The sequence below is a fragment of the Lathyrus oleraceus genome, chromosome 3 (genome assembly GCF_024323335.1).
Source record: "Lathyrus oleraceus cultivar Zhongwan6 chromosome 3, CAAS_Psat_ZW6_1.0, whole genome shotgun sequence".
In the NCBI taxonomy this organism is placed as follows: Eukaryota; Viridiplantae; Streptophyta; class Magnoliopsida; order Fabales; family Fabaceae; genus Lathyrus; species Lathyrus oleraceus.
This window is the reverse complement of record NC_066581.1, coordinates 269568592-269589822: the sequence shown is the minus strand read 5'-3', so window position 1 is coordinate 269589822 and position 21231 is coordinate 269568592. Positions and strand designations below refer to the sequence as shown.

At 35.2% G+C, this 21231-nt stretch overlaps 1 protein-coding gene and 1 long non-coding RNA gene across 3 annotated transcripts; both read right to left on the bottom strand.

The window, feature by feature from the left end:
• Positions 1-1297: 1297 nt before the first annotated feature.
• LOC127126897 (trihelix transcription factor ENAP1) lies at positions 1298-3162 on the bottom strand. The gene has a single exon (XM_051055908.1). The coding sequence runs from the start codon at positions 2732-2734 to the stop codon at positions 1673-1675; it is 1062 nt and encodes a 353-aa protein (XP_050911865.1). The 5' UTR covers positions 2735-3162; the 3' UTR covers positions 1298-1672.
• A 13469-nt stretch (positions 3163-16631) lies between these two features.
• Positions 16632-18735, bottom strand: LOC127126896 (uncharacterized). Of its 2 annotated transcripts, XR_007805145.1 has the most exons (4): positions 18169-18735; positions 17483-17630; positions 17256-17403; positions 16632-16970 (listed from the first exon to the last, which is right to left on the bottom strand). It is a non-coding gene; the product is annotated as an uncharacterized LOC127126896 (long non-coding RNA). The 2 variants fall into 2 exon arrangements; XR_007805144.1 differs by having other exon boundaries at positions 17256-17630.
• Between the last annotated feature and the right edge of the window lie 2496 nt (positions 18736-21231).

Sequence of the window (21231 nt, the reverse complement as noted above, 5' to 3'; positions counted from 1 at the left end):
ACTTTGGATTGAACTGGTCCATTCAGCACCACACCACTCAAATGTTACCTGTAAAGTTTCTTTCATACTAGATTGTTTTCTTCTCTAAGTTATAAAAATAAATATCAATATTTATTCTATTTAATTATGTTGTTTAAAAAAAATTCTTCTTAAAATTGGTTTTAGTTAATTATTAAAATTACTTTTACATCTTTTTGTAAAAGAAAAGATTAAAAAAACTATATATTATTATGTTTCGGAAGTAAAATAAGTATTTAATTTTAATTTTAAGAAAAACTATAAATATGGATATCTCAATGAGCTTGTGCAGTCTAATTTGATGGCATTAAACAATGTTGATATTATATTGAATGAATATTTCAGGCTTTTCTTCATAGAGAAGAAGAATTTGTTCTTCCTTTATACTCAAACGAAGAAAATACTCACAAATGGAAGACTTTTATGCCTTATGTACGTGACAGTTTTGTTTAATATTCCTCCAACATATCATGGGTGATCTAGAGTAGTTGATGCAAGTTTTGATGGTTTGTCTGAAGTTTTAGAAGGATGAAACTGATTGAAACACAGTGGTGATGTACTATACATACTTTCTCTCTTTTCTTTGTTTTGACAGTTTTTTATGGCCACTTTTGAAGTTTGAAATGAGAATAGATGGTTTGTTGATTTGCGTTATTATGTGTTTTCTTAGGAGTTTCTTTCTTACTAAAAAATTATCGAACTTGTACTCAATTTAGGATATATGTTGAAATGAAATGGAGTAGAATGGTAAATAATGACAATCTATTGTTTGAATTTGGAAATAATGAATGAAGCATAATAGAAACATGGTAAAATCCATTCAATCCTTCAATTTCCATTCAATCCTTCAATTTCCATTCCATCTGATTTTGAGTATATGCAATAGAATGATCTAATTTGTTTTGTTCCATCAAACTATAAATTAAAAAAAACTTTCATCAATCCAAACATAAGTGAAAACATTAACATAACTCAAATTCATTCTTCAACCAAAGTGAGATAACCAAGTACTAAATTGACCGAACATAATGTGTCATGTGAATCCAAAAACACATGCCATCATTCTTGAATCCTATCCTATAAAGAACAAAAAGAACTTGGGCACCTAAAAAGAACAACATCAGGAAGCATCAACAGATCAACAGAGACTTCATTTTCAATGTCCTTTCTTAATTCAAAAAGTGGACTATGGTTTCTACAATGAAATGTTCATTAGATTCCCTTGAAATACACATGACAATGGTCAGCATCAAAACACAACAACAGAACATAGACATACTAAATTAAGCACATAAAATCCATAACTTAGTCAAGAGATACCATACAAGTTCAATATGAAACTATGTTTCCCCGAGTCAAAACATCATCCTATAACAATTTAAATACAAGGCAACAACACTAGAAAAAGAAACTCGCCCAACAATATATTAATCTAAAGCTATAATCAAGTTCCAAAATTTACCATAAACAAAATAAAAAAGAGTGGTCGACATATGAATATAGCAAGTAACATCATTATATCAACCTGCCTAAAACAAAATCTAAACTACTGAACATAAAAACAAGCATGATTTCATCTCATGGGGCTGCAAGTGCAAACACAGAATCGAAAAAAGCTCCAACCTTTATTTTCATCATTATCATTTATAGATATCTACGATTCCGAAGGCGAAGCTATGTTGTTGATGTTACTATTACCCTTATGTAGTTTCCTCTTCTTGTTCTTCTCCGATACCGCTTTGGCGAATGCTTCAACAATCCTCTGCTGAGACTCAAGAATCATTTCAGTTCGTTTCATCTCCATCTCCATTCGCATCGTTTCGATCTCTCTAGCCATCTCCATCTTCATATGCTCCATCCTCACAAAGCCATCTCTCAAAACCTTAATAGCATTCACCATTTCACCAGTAGGGTCTCTTTCTTTCTCTACCTCTCTTTCCCTCTCTCTCTTCCCCAACCCAATCTTCTCCTTCACAAGCCTAGTTCCACCGTTAATATAACCGCGAGAACCAGATTCCGTCTGGTTACTATTCATGTTCATTTTCTGATGGTGGCCACCGTAGAATTTAGATCCAGGTTGTGCAACACTCACACCGGTTGGGATCCGGATCCGGAATCCACCGCCGGAAGATCCGTTCCGGTAGAATTTATCAAGATTTCTGTTGTTTCCAGAACCTCCGCCAGCAGCGCTTCGGAGTTCCTCGTATAGATCGTCATCGTCGAGATCATCGTTATCAACTAGGGTTTCACGGTGGTTGAGATGGTTATGATTTTCAAGTTTTGGTGGTGGAGAAGGTGGAGAAGGCGGAGAAGGACCTTTTTCCATGGAATCCATGGATTTGAAATGAACCCATGAGGAAGAAGAACGAGATCGCGGAATCGGGAGAGATCTGAGCCGTTGAATCTCAGATCGGTAACGTTTCCTGAGTTTCTCCATTTTGTGACGGCACTGAACGGCGGTTTTATTGGTGGGCGAAGCATTAGGGCAACGAGCGGTGACAGCGTCGGCAACTTCCTGCCAATGGATGGCTTTGAGATTGGTACGGCCGAGGGAGTACCATTTGTCACGGTAAGCATCGATTAGGGCAGATGTTTCCTCAGGTGTCCAGCAGGGTGGAGGAAGACGACGGGAGGTGGTTGGTGGTGGTGGGGCAGGTAAGGAAAGTGGGAGGGGAACGGCGGAAGGAGGGTTTGAATCGGTAGGAGAAGAGGCCATGGTTGTGGCGTAAGATAGCAAAGGGGGAGAAAATAGACTTTTAGGGTTGTGGTGATGGTGGAGGAGGAGGGAGAGAGGGGAATATATCGGGAGAAAAAAAGGGTGACATGGTGGGTGGGTGGGTTGGGTTAAAGAGGGTGGTGCGGCAGGAAAAGTGACGTGGGTGGATGAGGAGGCCACCACCGCTTAGGTGAGAGGGAAGTAAGGGCTAACGTGCGCGGAGGGGTGGAGAGGTCCACACCTCTGACTTTGGTTGTTGTTATTATCATCATGATGGTGATCAACAAAATTAGATACATGTTTTGTGGGTGTGGGACTTTGGCTATAGTCTAGACTAATGTCTTCAAATTTAAATTTTTAAAAAGTGGGTCACATGTCATTTCTTGCTTTGGTTTTGGTTATGGTATGGTGGGTGAATTTTGGTTTCTCATTTTTTAGTAACTAGTACTTTTTTTTAATTGGGAGGGTGGTATGGTAGCAATAGAGGTTTGGTTTCTTTCACCAATAAATAAAAGGTGATGCGGTGTTTTCCTTTTTCATAATTGATATAAATAAAATGTGTTACTACACTTAGTGAAAATAAGAGATACTAAGTGGACAAAATATGAGAAATGATATTTTGACATTTTAATACTATTGTATATTATTATTTCAGACTTGGTTTATTTCTTTTTTTAATTTTTTTTCTTTCTATTTCTCTCTTAATCTCGCTCTCTTTTTATTATAAAATTACTTTAATTTTAAAGAGAATGAGATTAAAACAAAGTAGAGAGGAAGATGAAGAATTAAGAGAAAAAGGGTAGGTAATGATCCAAAATATACTATTTCCAAGTACAACGATTTAGTATTTTATTTTATTTTTATTAAACTTTATCGATTATTTTTCTCTTTTATTTGAACCATTATGTTTGGAAAGGATTCTCTCCGATTTATTTTTTATCAAATAGAAAAAAGTGTATATCTTCACCCTTGAAATGTTTTCTTTCTTTGATTTTGAAAATTTTGAGAGACTAAAATTCCACTGAATTTTTAGATAATTTTTTTCCATTTTCTTTCTCCTGAACTCCGAATTCTCCTTACCTGTCAAAACAAAATCATTCACTCTTCTCATATAAAATAAATTTAAGTATTATTATTAATAAATTATTAGTTTAAATGTATTTTTTGTTTTTCTATTTTAATTTTTTAGTCTCTTATTAAAAATTAATATCTCTTCGTTCAATATTTCTTGGATTTTTTTCCATCACATTTGATTAATTGACATTGACAAGGCATGGCAGACACCAGCTCAGACTATTTTTCCATGTCACATATAAAAATAAAAATTTAATTTTTAAATATTATTTAATATAATAATATATATTATTGTAATTAAAAATATAAAGATATAAAAAAAATCAATGAAATTTATAAGTATTTTTATTTTTGTTGATTGAATAAATATTTTATTCAAAAAGGGTCAAACTCAAGACCCACACCCTTTGATTATTACCTACACATTGAACCAACTGTACCAAGATACACACTGTAAAAACCATTGCTGCAAAGATTTATAAACCTATTAAACTGCTGCAAAGATTTATAAACCTATTAAACTGCTGCAAATTTTAACAAATCCAATAAACTATTGTACTCACTTTCTGGGAAATCTTAATTGTAGATGCATCAGTTGTACTACAACCCGTGGCCCTCTTAATGAAACAACTGAATATTGATCTCCACTGTATAAAGAGAAACAACTTAGATGATGTTAATAAATCCAATAAGCTATTGTACTCACTTCTCTATTTTGTTAGTTACTAGTGATATAAACAAAAAACAAGAATGAAAGTTGTGTGATATCATTACAAAGTAATGCACACATGTTAAGAAAATTTTGTGTAAACTTTAACTTGTTCATCTGTTAAACAATCACATTTGAAGCAATAAAGTATAAAACTTAATCGAAGAAATTTGCTCTTGAGTGGAGGTTAGAATTTAAGTTCCTGAGAGGATTCCCAATAGGCAATACACATGTTTATATAACCAAGATTTTAAGAAATAGCCAATGACTGATCTTAATTGTAGTTGTAACCATAAATTGTGACATTAATAAGGGTGGATGAAGAGCATATAGAGAGAAAGAAACATTGTTTTAACTTTATAACCTTTGCAGCAACTTTATTCCATATATTAGTGCAGTTGGTGCATATTAATTAACTTTTCTGATGTCATTATTATAAATAAATTTGACTTCTTTTTTTTGTCAAACCAAAAAAATCGATTTTCCTTTATAATAGTTATCGAAGTGTATAGTAGTATTAATTAAACTTTTACATAATAAACTAATTTTGTATTACATGTAACTTACTTTAATTTTTTTATTTTTGAACTTCCTTTAATCAATATTTGAACTCTTTTAACCAATCATTTATATACTATTAACTTTCATATTTTGATTTTTAAGAATTTATTAAATTCATAAACAGTTCATAAATAATAAAAAAATCACAAATCACAAACTCGCAATACTTTTTCTTAAATTGCAAAGTTTTTTAAAATTTAATTTTTTTCTTTTTTTCTTCATTATTTAATCTTATTTATTTTTTTTATGTTGGACACTCGATAAACAAACTATAAACTCTATTAATCAATTTATTACCCAGGTAATCAACTTTATTTTTTTCAATTCAAATCATTTTTTATCGTGAAAACACATACTAACCAAAATACAAATAGTATTCACCAAGTTTTTATATATCATTAACCAAAGTTGTTTTGCGATAATGAATATAAAAATATTGAAAAACTCAAAATTATAAATATCACTCTTTAAACAATAATATACGAGGACAAATATAATATTTTAGTGTCAAAATAACATTTTTGATAAAATAAAAATATTTCGTATATGTACATGTGAAGGTGAAGGTGAAGATGCATATTTATATTTAAATATTTATTAAATTTATTAACTATTTAAATTTATTTAATAGTATTAAAATTACAGTATTATCTTTTATTTATTAAAATTAACAAAACGAAAAACATATTTGGAGAAATAGATTATTTTAAAAAAAACTAGATTACACTAATATTAGGTAACTAACTTTGAAGTAATAAGTGACACACGTTGCTATGACGGTTTTTTTACGAAAATAACTCACTTTTTTAAGGAATTTCTCAAAATACCTTTGGTTTCAAAAAAAAATCTCAAACTACACCGCTTTTAGGAGGAGTCGCCAATTGAATTTGAGACTCTTCTTAAAAATTGAATGCGACAATTGGATTGACTAGGGCAGGTGTCCTAGCCAATCCAATTGGCACCCCTGTGTAGGGTTTAAGAGGAGGCGTCAATTCAATTGGAAACTCCTCCTAAAATGCTTTTTTTTTGTAAATGGTATACGTGATAGATAAATTTGATATAGGACCACTTGATATTAATAAAATTTGTCGTTTACACAAAGAAACCTAATGGTGATGACCGGGATCACCTAACCGACCTCCGGTCCCACATCCTCTAGCTACCCTAACCCGTGACCCTAACCCACGTTGACGATTCTGTATCGGTGTTTGAGCATCTGAGGGGCCATGAGCGTCACTACCAACTACAGGAGAAGATCTGTTGAGGTAGTCAGACAAGTCGGTATAGTCTTCAGTATGCATCGATGGTGTACCGCCGTAGCTGAGCTCATGACCCATGCCATAGAAGTTGGGATGTGGTTGACTCATTGATGGGAGACCGGGACGGTTGAAGGGAGACACGGGTGAGAACGATGCGTCAAGGAAAGGTTGGAAAGGTTGTTGGGGTGTTTGGTAGAGATAGGGTTGTTGGATGTTTTGGTTTTGTGAGGTTTGGGCTTCTTAGCTACAGTAGGAGGAGGGACGGTTGGTGTTGAATGATCGTTGGGTGTTCTGGCTTAGGCAACTTTGGTAGGGTGATGGGGTGGGTGCGAAGCGATGTTGAGTCTCAGGTTGATGATCAATTTGTTGGTGGTGGTATGGGGTATGCTCTTGGTATTGGGGTTGGGTGTATGGAATGTTTTGGTTATATGTTTGTGTGTTGGTTGAACGGAACGTTTGACGGACAGGGGGTTGTGTGTATCCGGTCTGAAACTGTTGTTGGGGGTTTGATGTTGAGGTGCCATGTGTGTAAGTCATCTGGCGTAGGTCGTACAAGTACATATCCTCGGCGATGAATTGAAAACCAACCGATCTGTACCAAGCCACATAAGTACGACTTGGTTTTTCTTCAGTTGGCATGACTGCGTCAGTTAACACATGGTCATGACGGTGCTTCCATTTGCGACACTCCGATATTGCGAAGGTTTGTCATGGAGTTCCATTGGTCGTTAACTTTACGCAGATGTCATTCTCCTAAGCTAGCTGGGGGATCTGGGATATTTTGGGGCATACCGAACTGCAGCTTCACACGATCACTGTTGTGCATCTCCATAGTTGTGAACCGTATTATCGGTGTGCATGCAGTCCATACGGCCGCGTCTTCGGCGTTGACCTCATGGTCATGATCCAAATTAAGGTATGGACGCCAAATGAACTGAAATGTGAAAGAAGATTGGATTATAGTCAAGGTAGAAGAAGTTAACAAAATATAACGAAATAATTAAGTTATTTTCCTTAGGTCTGTTGATCGAAGGTGATCCAACAGGTTGCGATACTGAGTAATACAGTGTCTTGGACATCTGTTGTAACTCATACCACGTGCAGACCATCTACACCAAAAAGTCAAAAAATATTAGTTAGAGGTAATAAATTTTATATAAGTAAAGATATAACAATTTAAACAACTTACTTTTGTGCATACGGAAATGTGAAAGGGTTGTTATTGACGGGTGCTAGAGACGGTAGTCTTGACCAACCCCATGCTTGTAGCAAAACAGCACATCCAGAAAATGTAGATGTGTCTTTGTGTGAGTTTTTGCACAAGGAGCTATAGAGATAGTCTAGACAAGCAGATCCCCAACTGTAACTTCCTATTCTATCTACATGTCTAAGTAGAGGTAAATACATGATATGCATGCTAGAACCACTACCTTCGGGAAATAAAAACGAGCCAATTAACAGTATAATGTAACACCTAGTTTTTATTATTCGAGCATCTTCGGTAGAATGCTCATCTAAGTATAAACTATTATAGTACGACTTAAGGCGTGAGAGTAGTATACCTTGACCTCTTGCGTTATCATCTAACAAATCAATCTCCAAGAGATCCATGCAAATTGAATTTGCATAGTTGGTTTTATCATTAACAACCTTACCTTCAATGGGTAGTCCCAAAAGCATGTAGACGTCTTCTAACGTCACGGTACACTCACCGGTTGGGAACCAAAATGTGTGTGTCTCTGATCTCCATCTTTTGCATAAAGCTAGAATGAATTTGTTATCTATGGACCAAGACAAAATCTTGCTTATATGACCAAAACCGGCGAGTTCAACATAAGGTTGAATCATCGGGTCCATATGGACACATTCGTGGACCCGAGTTCGGAACCTTGATACATCCTATAAAAGAAAGAACAAAAACTTGACTAAGTTGGTATGTTAAAATAAAAGGGGGTTGGTGAAGATGAAAGATAAAAATTTAACAAAATAAAAAACTTACATATGTTGTGATGTTTGCAACCGTTCCTCTATGTGATTCGCCCGTTGTGAGGATAGACATTTTGTCGAGGGGTTGGTGTAGATGGAACTACAAGAAGTTGTTGCAGATGAAATTGTAGATGAAGTATTGTAGAAGAAGTAGTGAGAGTTATGGTGTGGAAGAAGTGTTGATGGAGTGGATGTATTTATAGGCAAATGGATAGGAGCATGAAAAGTTGTGCTTGCATGGTGTCTCCACTTGAATTGGCGACCATGTACAACCTTTAAGAGGGGTCGCCATTCAAATTGGCGCCTCCATAGGGACATGCATGCAAGACCTAGGTCTGATTGCTTGGTTTCGAGGCCCGAATGCATGCTTTGACAAAGTGTTTCCACTTGAATTGGCGCCCATGTGCAAGGAATGAGTGGGGGCGCCAATTCATTTGGAGTGTGTGTCTGCATGTCTGACACGTGGTTGTCCTCTCTCTTGCATGTTGAACATGTCACTTCTTAGTAGCTTGCATGGTTGACACATCATTTTGGAGTAGCTTGCATGTGCAACACATCACTTCGGAGTGAGTTTCATGTGCGACACGTCACTTCGAACTAGCTAGCATGTGAGACACTTCACTCCTCTATTTAAGTGTCTTACTATCAATATCCAAGACACTTCACTCACATTCATCTGCAGTAAGAAAATAGTTTCATCTGCACAATGTCATCTTCATCATTATACAGTGTCAATGTTCACTACAACGGTGAAACATACGAGTCTGAGCTATATGGTTTTTATTTTCGAAAGACTGATACCATTAGACTCATGATCAAGAGAAATGCAACCTTCTTGCATTTGAAAAAAAGAATACAATCCTGTATAGGATCGGGTATTGTGTCAAAGATCAGATATCAAAATCCAATATTTTTTTAGAATAGTCAAAGCAAGTATTTCCCCCTTAAGGTACGAGACAATGAAGATGTTGAATACATGTTTGTTAGTCATGAACATTCAGGCTGCAACTGTATTGAGTTGTACATTACTCTTCAACCATGTATACCATCTCAACAGTCTCAACTAACCAGTCAGGATGAATCTGGTGAATTTGATCCACAAGCATCAGATGACGTCAACCCAGAAGCAGAAGCAGAAGTGGACGTCGTTGATGAAGAAGAAGAGGAGACTGAGATACAGGTTGATCACATGCTGAACAACGACGATGAAGATGATGATCAACTACCACCAATACCTCATAGTCACGTCTACAATCCGCCTCAACATATGACAAATATGGATCTGCATGACGATGAAACATCCAACAGTGTTTTCTATAATCCGTATCCGAGATCAGAAGGCGAATTAAAGGTGGGAGACATGTTTCGTACCAAAGAAGAATGTGTTTTGGCTATCAACAAATTCCACATGAACAACTCTGTTGACTTTACAGTGAAACGCACTTATTCTAGAAGGTATGTTATTGAATGTCGTAACATGCTTTGTAAGTTTCATTTGGTTGCGTCTTACAAGAAGAAAAACGACTCTTGGGAGATCGCTTCAATAGACCCACCTCACAGTTGCATTGCAACTAACATTGAACAAGATCACCGTAAACTAAGCGCAACGTTGATATGTCAAGACATTCTGCCGTTGGTTAATAAAAACCCATCAGTGAAGGTGAGTAAAATTATATCCCATATCAGAACAACATATAATTATACTCCATCTTACAAGAAAGCCTGGATTGCGAGGATAAAGACTGTTGAACAAGTTTTCGGCAACTGGGAGAATTCATACAAGGAATTGCCACGGTTTTAATGGGCACTAAAAACATATGTCCCAAGAACTGTGGCAATTATGGAGACATTGCCAGCGATGATGCCAGACCGAACCTATGCTACAGGTAATAAAATCTTTCACCGTCTCTTTTGGGCATTTGACCCGTGCATCAAAGGTTTCGCATTCTGCAAACCTATTATTCAAATTGATGGCACTTGGTTATACGGAGAATACAAGGGTACTTTTCTCATGGAGGTTGCACAAGACGGCAACAACAATGTCTTTCCCATTGCCTTTGCTCTTGTTAAAGGTGAAATGGCTGATGGATGGGGTCTCTTTCTTCGACATCTCAGAACTCATGTGGCTCCACAAGCCAATCTCTGTTTGATTTATGATAGACATGCTGCCATTGAGAGTGCCTACAACAACCATGACAACGAATGACATGATCCTCCTTCTACCCATGTCTACTGTATCAGACACATTGCACAAAACTTCATGCGTGCTATAAAAGATAAGAATCTTCGCAAGAAGGTGGTGAATGTTGGGTATGCTCTAACTCAACCGCCATTTCAATATTATCGTGATGAAATTAGACTGTCTAATGAAGACGCATGGAGATGGCTAAATAACATACCAGTAGAGCAGTGGACAAGGGCATTTGACAGAGGTTGTCGATGGGGCCACATGACAACAAACATTGCGGAATGCATGAACAGGGTATTCAAAGGAATTCAAAACTGCCGATAACCGCCTTGGTAAGATCAACCTATTATAGATTGGCTTCTACGTTCGCAACCAGAGGTGAAAGATGGAGTGCGGTGTTAATGTCCGAGCAAGTATTCAGTGAGTGTTGCATGAAGGTCATGAAAGAGGAGAGCATCAAATCTAGCACACACGCTGTAATAGTCTTTGACCGTCATAGGCAAAATTTCAGCGTCCAGGAAACAATGGACCACAACGAGGGGAGACCAAATTTAGCCTACACTGTTAGACTAAACAGAAGTTGGTGCGATTGTGGAAAATTCCAGACCTTCCGCATACCTTGCTCCCATGTCATTGCAGCATGCGCTTATACTCGTCAAGATGCTTACAGCCATTTATCTGATGTGTACAAGGCCAATACCATCATGAATCTATATAATCAAAGCTTCTCAGTACTATCAATGGAGGATTACTGGCCTCCATACGAAGGTGATATTGTTTGGCACAATGACGAGATGCATAGAAAGAAAAAAGGAATGCCAAACAGCACACGTATCAGAACAGAGATGGATTCCACAGATAAAATGATAAGATTATGTAGTATTTGTCGTCAACCAGGACACAACAAGAACAACTGTCCCAATCGAGGAGCATCATCTAGGTATTAAGCTTTTTGTAACATTGTATTTCTGTAACCTTAAATCATTATATATCATTAAGTTTTTGTTACAACGAGGTTCACAACAAACATCAGTACAAAATAAGTTATATGAAAACAGAAATATTTCTAACTGATTACAACAATCAAATTGATGTCGTCTCGACCGAACATCATTTCCCAAGCATCCTTATCAGTCTTCATTCGCACCCAACCAAAGATATTGTCAAGTCTCTCAATACTTCTAATTTTTCCCCTTCTGGTATTTTCCCATCTAACCAACGAACCAGCTCCCTCTTCAGTTGATCGAACGTAGTGATGTTCCAGAACAGCATCATCATCTGAGGTTTGTCTCTCGCATAAATCACCTTTCCGTATCGGCGACGAACACCAAACATGATTGCCAAATGATTATATGAGATGTGGAATAATTACTCACACAGCGCATCTATTTATAACACAAAAAATTGCATTTTAGGAGGAGTCTCCAATTGAATTGGCGCCTCCTCTTAAACCCTACACAGGGGCGCCAATTGGATTGGCTAGGGAACCTGCCCTAGCCAATCCAATTGGCGCCTCCATTCAATTTTTAATAGGAGTCTCCAATTCAATTGGCGACTCCTTCTAAAAGTGGGGTAGTTTGGGATTTTTTTGAAATCAGAGGTATTTTGGGAATTTCCTTTAAAAAGTGGATTATTTTTGTAAAAAATCCTGCTATGAGAATCTTTTTATTAATCAATTTATAAATGACTTTTTTTTTAAATTTTGATTAACTAGACAACTACTGGTAGAGATGAATTTGTGATAGATCATCTTATTAAGTTAGTCTTAATAAAATATAAAATAAAGAATATATTTAGTTCAAAATAAATATACACTATCTTTTCTTTAGATAAATTATATTTAAACTTTCTCGTTTTGTTAAAATGTATTATTAAAATTGTCTCTTTTTAATTTGAATAAAATTGTCTCTTTTTAATTTGAAGAGGTTTATTAGTATTTAGTCTAATTCATTCTTATAAAATTGGCTTATAAGGTGAAGGATGTTATTGTATATAAATTCTTTCAATGCTTTATCTCTAACTAATATGGAATTTGAGATTTTTCCAATACACCATTTCACGACCAACATTCTTAAGTTGGTGCATGAATATAAACGGTGGATAACTCATGGTTCGATCAATATTAAAAAGTTATCATCTTAGAATATGTGGATTTGGCATAACTCACCCTACAAAATCAGCTAATAGGATGGGGATTGTCTCCACTTAAAAACACAATGTGAGAGTTTTAACACCCACTCATATGCTCAGGATTTGCGTCTCGAGCGTGTAACTAAATGATGAGTGGTCCAATGGATCTTAAATGAGACTCTAATACTATATTAGAGTTTATTCTAATTTATCCTTACAAAATCGACTTGTAAGGTGACAAATATCACCCTATATAAGCTCTCTAAGACTCTACTAATGTGCGATAGATTTTTATAATAATATTGTAATTTTTAATATTAATAAAGAAAAAGTATTTCCTTTACACTTTTTCTATGCATGAATGATAAGTATTTGTCATTCCTTTTTGATTTGTTTGAGATAGATACTAATCCGGTATTTTTATTATATATAAATAAAAAATATTTCTCCTATTTTTTTAAATGATTGATGAGAAATATGGTTGAAATTTCAAATTAATTCATAATTATTTTGGATAAAATAAGAAAGTTGAGAACTAAATTTAAAAAATTTAGCATATTGTGTAAGATGCTTAAAAAATAAGTTAGGTGTAATGTTTTAAAGTAATATAAAAAAATTGAGTTGTAGATTCATTGACAACTAATTTACTCATATTAATATATTATTATAATTATTATTCTTAATTTTATTTAAAATATATTTAAAATATATTAAATTTAATGGAGAAGTGGAAGAAATTAAAGTAGAAGCTCGTTCTTGTTGCTTTTTATGTTTGGCGAGTATTTGCATTTTTTGGTTTTGCTAGTGTTCCTTCGGGTTGTTCTTTCGATCTCTGGATAAAAAGCAGTTAATCTTTCGGTGTTTTACCTCGCATAAACATAATTCACAATCTAGCCAAGACAAGTGAGCAACATGATGGATAAAAATATATATGTACTATACTAACAAATGCAAAATTGTTTAAACATAATCGAAATTGGCGCAATGTTTGTAATATTTAAATGTCAGTTTCCATCAATGGCGCCACTTTGATGTTCAATAATCAAAAGTAAGTATTTTGTTTATCGTATCTACAAGGACTAATGCGATATTAATGTCGTTCAACGGTCAATGTATTTTTAGGTAGAGAATCGTCAAGTTGTTTGATTGTGACAAATAATAGAATGTAAAAAGGGTATTGAATAAAGTTTCAGAGATATGACAACTTATTGGGATTGGGTTTATCCACTGATTGCGTATGTAGTTTATTAATTAGTTATACATAACCTATTTATTCATCATTATTATCATGCATCGCTCACAAACAATTTTTATGTCTAAACCCCTGATGAGAGTTTGATCGTCTTGTTTAATCGATGATTTCTCAGTCTATTAAACAACAATGTAGCATTTAATGTCAATGTTTAATCCTAAATCTATGTCTAGCATTTAGGGTTTAAAACAGGTGATTATATTAGATCAAGATTCGAACCGTATTTTTCAATATCAATTTCAATCTATAGAGTTAACAGTAAAACAATATATAACATCGTTAATCACGAATAACTAGATTATATAAAGTTGTGATCAATAAACATACATATGATACAATGAACTACATCCAATCCCAACAAGAAATAAGATTTAGCTATTCATTCTCATGCTAGCTTGATTACAAAAGAGAATAAATAGGATGAACGAGCATCAATGGTGATTTTCTCGACGGTTAATGCATATCCAGCTTAATCTTAAAGTTCCACTCTTTCTTGGTTCTATCTCTCTCTGTTTCTATCTAAGATTCTCTTTCCCCCTTAAAAAATCTCAACTGATGTATATTTATAGTGTTTTCTATGCTACTGCTCTCGCTTAGTGAGCCTTCCTTTCTTCATCCTGAAGTCTTCTCAAACTGCCTTGGCCAGACTGCCTTGTTTCGCTTAGTGAGAGTATGCTCGCTAAGTGAGCTTTCTCGCTTATTCCTCAGTGGCCTCACTGGGGAGAAATTGTTACCTTTTGAATTTGTAAACTTTCTGGCAAGCTCCATTGGATGCTCACTAGAGCTCGCATAAACGAGGCTGAGGATTTTGGGATCTTCAAATTTTAAACCAAGCCTCGTTAGAGCTCGTTGGAGTGAGAGAGTTGAGTTCTCGTTTGTGAAAACATTATTTTTCTCCTCGCTAGATGCTCATTGTATCTCGCTTAACGAGGTTGTAATTGTTGTTCTTCCTTGCTTTCTGGTTCAGTTAGGCCTATGCTCAAAAACTTGCACAAATGCATGTTGATCAAGAGCAACAAACATAATTCTCCTGCTATCATATCTAGACTCTAATCTATTCACAAATTGAGGATTTGATATTAGAAACTTGCAAAACAAGTCAATAAATGCCAAATTTAAATGTAATAAAATACCATATTTTTGGCACTTATCATTGACAGACAACAATGATGACTGAGTCAAATGCATTGCCTTAGATTTTGGCTTATGTGGCCGAAAATAGAACAGAGGGGGCCTTAGAGGCCTATTTCCAACAAAGAGTGGTTATTGAAGTCAATCAAATTGAAAGTAATGAAAAAATATAGATTGGTGAAAACCCAATTGCAGACAGTCAGTAGGGGCTTGATTTTATTTATGATGAAGAGCCTTTAAAGTTTGAAAAGGGTCCATTAGCTTCAAGCAAAATAATACACGGTCAAGATCTACTAGAAGGGGATGATTTAGAATATGAAACAATCAGAAAACCAACTTACATAAGCGCAAAGATTTATACAAGTCTAAAGACTCAGATGATCAAATTGCTCAAAGAATTCAGGGATTGGTTTCGCTTGGGATTATGATGAAATGCCAATAAAATAGAGTCTACCTCTAACCCACATTGCTACATAGCATATGTGGCTTCATGCCTCATGGAAAAATCAATCACACATTTCATATATCATTTCAGTCAATCCCCAGTAGATAGACCTATAAAAGTTTACATGTCATTCCATATTCCTATTACACTTACCTTTCTCACATTACAACCATTCTCCATGGGATTTTTTTTTTGGATATTTTGTATTTAATCCTCCTTTAACTTGAATACCTGAAAAGCTATCACAATTCGTGCATTCAATTTTAAGATGATTAAATATGGGCAATTGTCATACCATAAAATTTGCCCTCCCTTTTTTGCTTTTCATATAACCCATGGCTTAAGATTCATCTGCACTCATTCATACCAATTACATGTGCATCATTCATGCATAATTAACACTCTCAAATAATCATCATAGATTCAAAGTCAGGGTTATTTATACCTAACCAAAGTTAGGGTTTGCTTGAGGATCGAGCCCTAAAGGATGTGGTGTTGCAATCAAGGGGGTGAAACCCTACTTCTTATTTCTTTGGACCTTGGTTCATGAAGATTGCATTCACGGTATTCACCTATGCACAAAACCCTAATTATGGATGTTTTGCATCATGGACCATATGGTTTGTATTTTGATCTTGTGATTGGCTAAAACCCTGGTTCATTGGAGGTTGGTTCTTGACCATTATGGCATACATCATCAATCATCAAGTGTGTTAATGTTCTTAGAAATCATTTATCGAGATTGATCATTGGGTTTACATGCCTATGCTTGATGATTCATCTGATCCAAGGCCTTGTTCAAGCTTTCATTTGTGTCATGTGCATTCTGTTTTTCCATTCAAGTTCATTGATCCTAGATCTATGGTGCATTCAAAGTCCTTTACCCATGATTCATAAATGCATTGGTTCATGATCTTTTAGTCCATTGATTTCATTATTTCATAATGCATTCTTGGTCCATTGTTCTCATGGTTCACTATGCATTCTTGGCCCATAAATCTTTGATTCAAGGTTCATTTTCCTAGTCCATTAGTACATGTGTCCTCATACATTCATAGTCCTTTAATGTTTTTAATCCATTAGTCCATTCATGATTCATTTCAAGCTTGGTTCAAACATGGATTTTTGAAGGCAAGGTCATAAATAGGAAAATAAGGCATGGTTCTTTAAATCATTTCATCCAATAATGTCTATTCACTCATTCAATTATCATTTACATTATCCATGCAATAAAAATACAAAAAAAATATAGAGTTGACCTACATTTGACTTTTGGTCAACTGTTGACTTTTTGGTCAAGCAGTTGGCCAAATTCAACTGACATATTCTAATGACCTAACCCTAATGCCTACTTGAAATACATATCACTTCCCATGTTTCCATGTGATTCTATTACCAAATTCCTTCATGAGCAAGAAAACCATCTTTGTGCTAAGCCTTGTTTTTGACATTCAAATTGCCATGTCTTGCGATACCTTGAAGTCATGTTCACATGCCAACCCTGCACTTAACATTTAACAATTCAATCAAAAAACATACATTATACACACATGATTTAAGGCATATACATAATACATCATTCACATTTGTCCTAACAAACATACACCATGTAAATGCATTTCATCCAAACAAGCATGATGCAATAGACAAGCAATGCAAATTTCAATTAGGTAGGCATACATTCACTTCAGCAAGAGGGTACCAACCAATATCAACATGGTAACATGAGGCATTACACAAAACCATATATAAATCAATTCATGTGTAGAAGATAATAGGTTTTTACCTTTCAAGCAGGTCTTTATGATGGATTCTTAGTTGTCAATCCCATAACGTATAACCTGCAAATTAAGCAATTTGCACTGATCAAAACAACTCAAACATACACTTGCAATTTGCCAATCAACCCCAAATCTGCAACAATACATCAAAACCTGCATCAATAGGTCATCATCTGCATCATACAAGCCTGTAATTTGCCAATCAGTCAAACGGAACTTATTGGCATTTTACCTGCAACCTACATCAACAGGTCATCACCATGTTTGCCAAGCAACTGATCAAACCAACACGACCTGCATTTGAACCAAAACTCGTTTGGCATGCCATCACCTTTTTGCAACCCATATCCTTTCCATATAACTCCAGTTCAATAAGTTTCCTGCATCAACCAGTCATAACTAACAACTTCACTAACTATCATTAATTGAACTCAAATTTAACTAACATTTGAAAACTTAACTAACAGCTTCAAAATCGAGTTTAACAGAAAATAACCCCTAACTGAATCACAGTCCTCAAGGACTAACAAATTAAATTAACCTCTAATAACTTTTTCATTTTGATCAATTAATAGAGTTTGATATGTTAACTCTCTCTCTCTCTCTCTCTCTCTCTCTCTCTCTCTCTCTCTCTCTCTCTCTCTCTCTCTCTCTCTCTCTCTCCTATAAATTGAGATCCATTCTTCCAGTTTCACCTAACCTTTCATTTTTCTCAGAAATTGAAATTCTCATTCTCTCAATCTCAACTCTCTCTCAGTCACACGTAAAACACTTCATTCAATCTGACATTACACAATCTCTCTCACTCTCACAGAGCACGCGTAGAAGAAGAAGGAGATTCATAATATATCTGAGGGAAGAAGAATAAAGAAAGGGTGCAAGAGAAGAAGAAAAAGTTTAAGCAAAGAATATTTGTACCTAAAAGCTTGCTTAACATCTTTATTTACTCCGATCTCAGGCTTTCATCTCCCGCAGGTAGGTGCCATTTCTTCACCTTTAAACTTAGTTCTAGTTACCACCATGTAGTGTATGGATCCAAGGAATCAAAGCCTTAACCTTAGGGACTTTGATTCCTCTGATTAAGCATTTAATTTAAATTCTTGTGGTTATGGTTCATCATTTATTTTGCACAATTTGGGAAATTTATGAGGATTCAGATGAAACTAGTGATGGATTTGGTTAGAGCTCGGAACTTGGAGTGATATGGCATTTTCGATTGTGACGTTTGATTATATATTGACGTTGGTGGTGAGCTTCAGCACGGTGGAAAGGGAGAGGTCAGTGATGGACATTTGACTCAACTTGGATACATGTGGAAGGCGTTTAACACGTGAATCGCGTGCTCAAGTTTAAGTTATGTCTCTTTTGCCCTCTTAATTCCATCCCAAGTTTTTTTGTTGTTTGCACCTTGTACTCATCATACACCTCCCTGTTCACAAAGTTGATTAGCAAATGAGCTCAATACATGGGCTATGCACCCAATTCTTTCCTGCATCCTATATTTTTCAATATACCCCATGTTTTTAATATCTTTTATTTTGTTATTTTCATTTATTTTTTTATTATTAGAGAATAACATTTTTTTCATATATTTTTTTAATTGATGATATAATAGTTCTTAGTTTTTAGAATAATTGACATAATTGTTTTCTTAATTTTTGGAACTAATTGAGAATAATCATGTTTAACATGTTCATTAGAATTTTAATCCTTTCTAGGTTTAATCCTTGTAGATAATTAATAACCAATGCATCATTAACATGTTCCCTTAGTTTTAGGGTAATTTATATAATTAAGATTAGCATATTTTGATTAATCCATTATGGTTTTAGATCACCAATCCATTGTACATAGTTCATAATTGATTTTCATCCCTACTAACTGAGTTGATCAAAGTTCACTTTGGTAAATCAAATCCTTTGATTTGTATTCATTCCCTCAGTCTATTCAAGTGATCAAAAGTACCTTGATAACTTGATAAGGCTAAGTCTCATGTATTGAAGCTGCATTGGAGTTCAAGACATCAGTTCAAGATCAAGACTTCACATCCCAAGTCAATACAAGTCAAGCATTGCAGATAGACTGGACTACTATCCAAGCACAACAAAGGTGTATCAACACGTGTTAATCACATTTTGAATTGTGCGCCATGAGCCTTAAGCAGTAGAGAATGGGTGAGAGGGAACATTCTTATCTTCATTCTGAATATCTTTGGGTATGAGACGAATAAACCAGTTGCTCAAAGTATTCACCTATACTCATAGACTTTAGTACAATTTGAATCAAATGATTTTCAAGTCTCCTCCTATAACAAGCAACATTGCATCATCAAGATCAACAAATAGAATCTCCTTCAACACTTGTTAATCGTGATGAGGGTTATACGCTACAAGCCTTAAGCAACGAAGAATGATGAAAGGGGTCATTATTATCCTTGTCTAGAGTATCTTTAAGTACGGGACGTAGGCCCTAGCTACTCAAATTATTCCCTTTCGTTTATAGACTTTAGTGCAATTCGAATTGAACAATTAACAAGTCTGGTTTAACAATGCAATACCATTGTTTCTTCAACTACAGTCTCCTCTTTGGATCCAGTATCACACTGTCCTCATTGGTATCCACACATCCTTTGGGTTAATCACTTCAGGGTCAAATACCCACCCCTGAATCAATTGCTTCATGCCTTGCCTATACAGTTACAGACTTTGGAATCTCTGTTCCTTTGCCTATACAGTTACATACGTTGGCATTATTTTCCTTGCCCTATTGAGTTACAAACTCTGACAAGCTCTCCTTTTCCCTATAGAGTTACAGATGCTGACAACCCTGTTTTTTGCCTTAAAAAGTTACAGACTTCGGCAACTCCCCATTTCTTTCTGCCTATAAAGTTACAAACTTTGACATTCATTCATTATGCCTATAGAGTTACAGACTCTGACTACTTCTTCTTTTTTCTTATAGAGTTACAAAATCTAGCGCATATTTATTTCAATGCCTTGTAGAGTTACAGACTTTTCCATCATTTCTCTTTGCCCTTATAGAGTTCCAGACTCTAGCAATCTTTTCTTTCTGCCTTATATAGTTACAGACTATGGCACATATCATTGCAATTTTCCCTACAAAGTTACAGGCTTTGGCAAACATGCATTTCATGGTAGAGTTACAGACTTTGACCTTTTTTCATCCTGCCTATACAATTATAGACTTTGGCCATCGTTGATTCTGCTCTATACAGTTACAGACTCCGACATTCATGTTCTCCTGCCCTATATAGTTACAAACTATGGCACACTCATGCATCTAACTCTTTAGAGTTACAAACTTTTGCAATTTGTTTCTTGCCCTTGTAGAGTTACAGACTCTGGCAAGCATCATTGCACTCAACCTCATAGAATTACAGACTCTGGATACCTTTCCTTTGTCCTATAGAGTTACAAACTCTGACAGTCATATGTTTTCACCCTGTAGAGTTACAGACTCTTGCTATCTCTCATTCTTCCTTGAAGCATTACAGACTCTAACAAACATATTTTTCTACCTTGTAGAGTCACAAACTCTGATAGCATCCTTGGTTCAGTCCATGCTTTCACTATTCAAAAAACACTTGCTCTTTTATCACTTTGGCTAATTACCATACATTGGTTAATGTCACACTCTTATTATTCAAGCAATTTTCTTCGCCTTTTGGCAACCCAATCGTTTCTTTTTTTCTTTTGTTCCACCTTAGTTCCCCGATCTATGATGCTCTGACTTTCTCATTGCATAATGAGAATACATAGACACGAGGATTCAAATCCTCCGTGAGCATATTTATTCTTTATCCTTCCATTCACCCTCCATCATTCACCATTCAATATCTTCTACATCATTCCATATCTTCAATCATCAAATCATTCATCAATGATACATTTCCTCTTTGAACCAAATACACTATTTCTTTGAGTTTCATATATACTTTGGGCCAATAACCAATGTCTGCCT

Coding starts and splice junctions, on each gene's coding strand:
- LOC127126897 (XM_051055908.1), bottom strand. CDS start 2,734: ATGGCCTCTTCTCCTACCGATTCAAACCCTCCTTCCGCCGTTCCCCTC.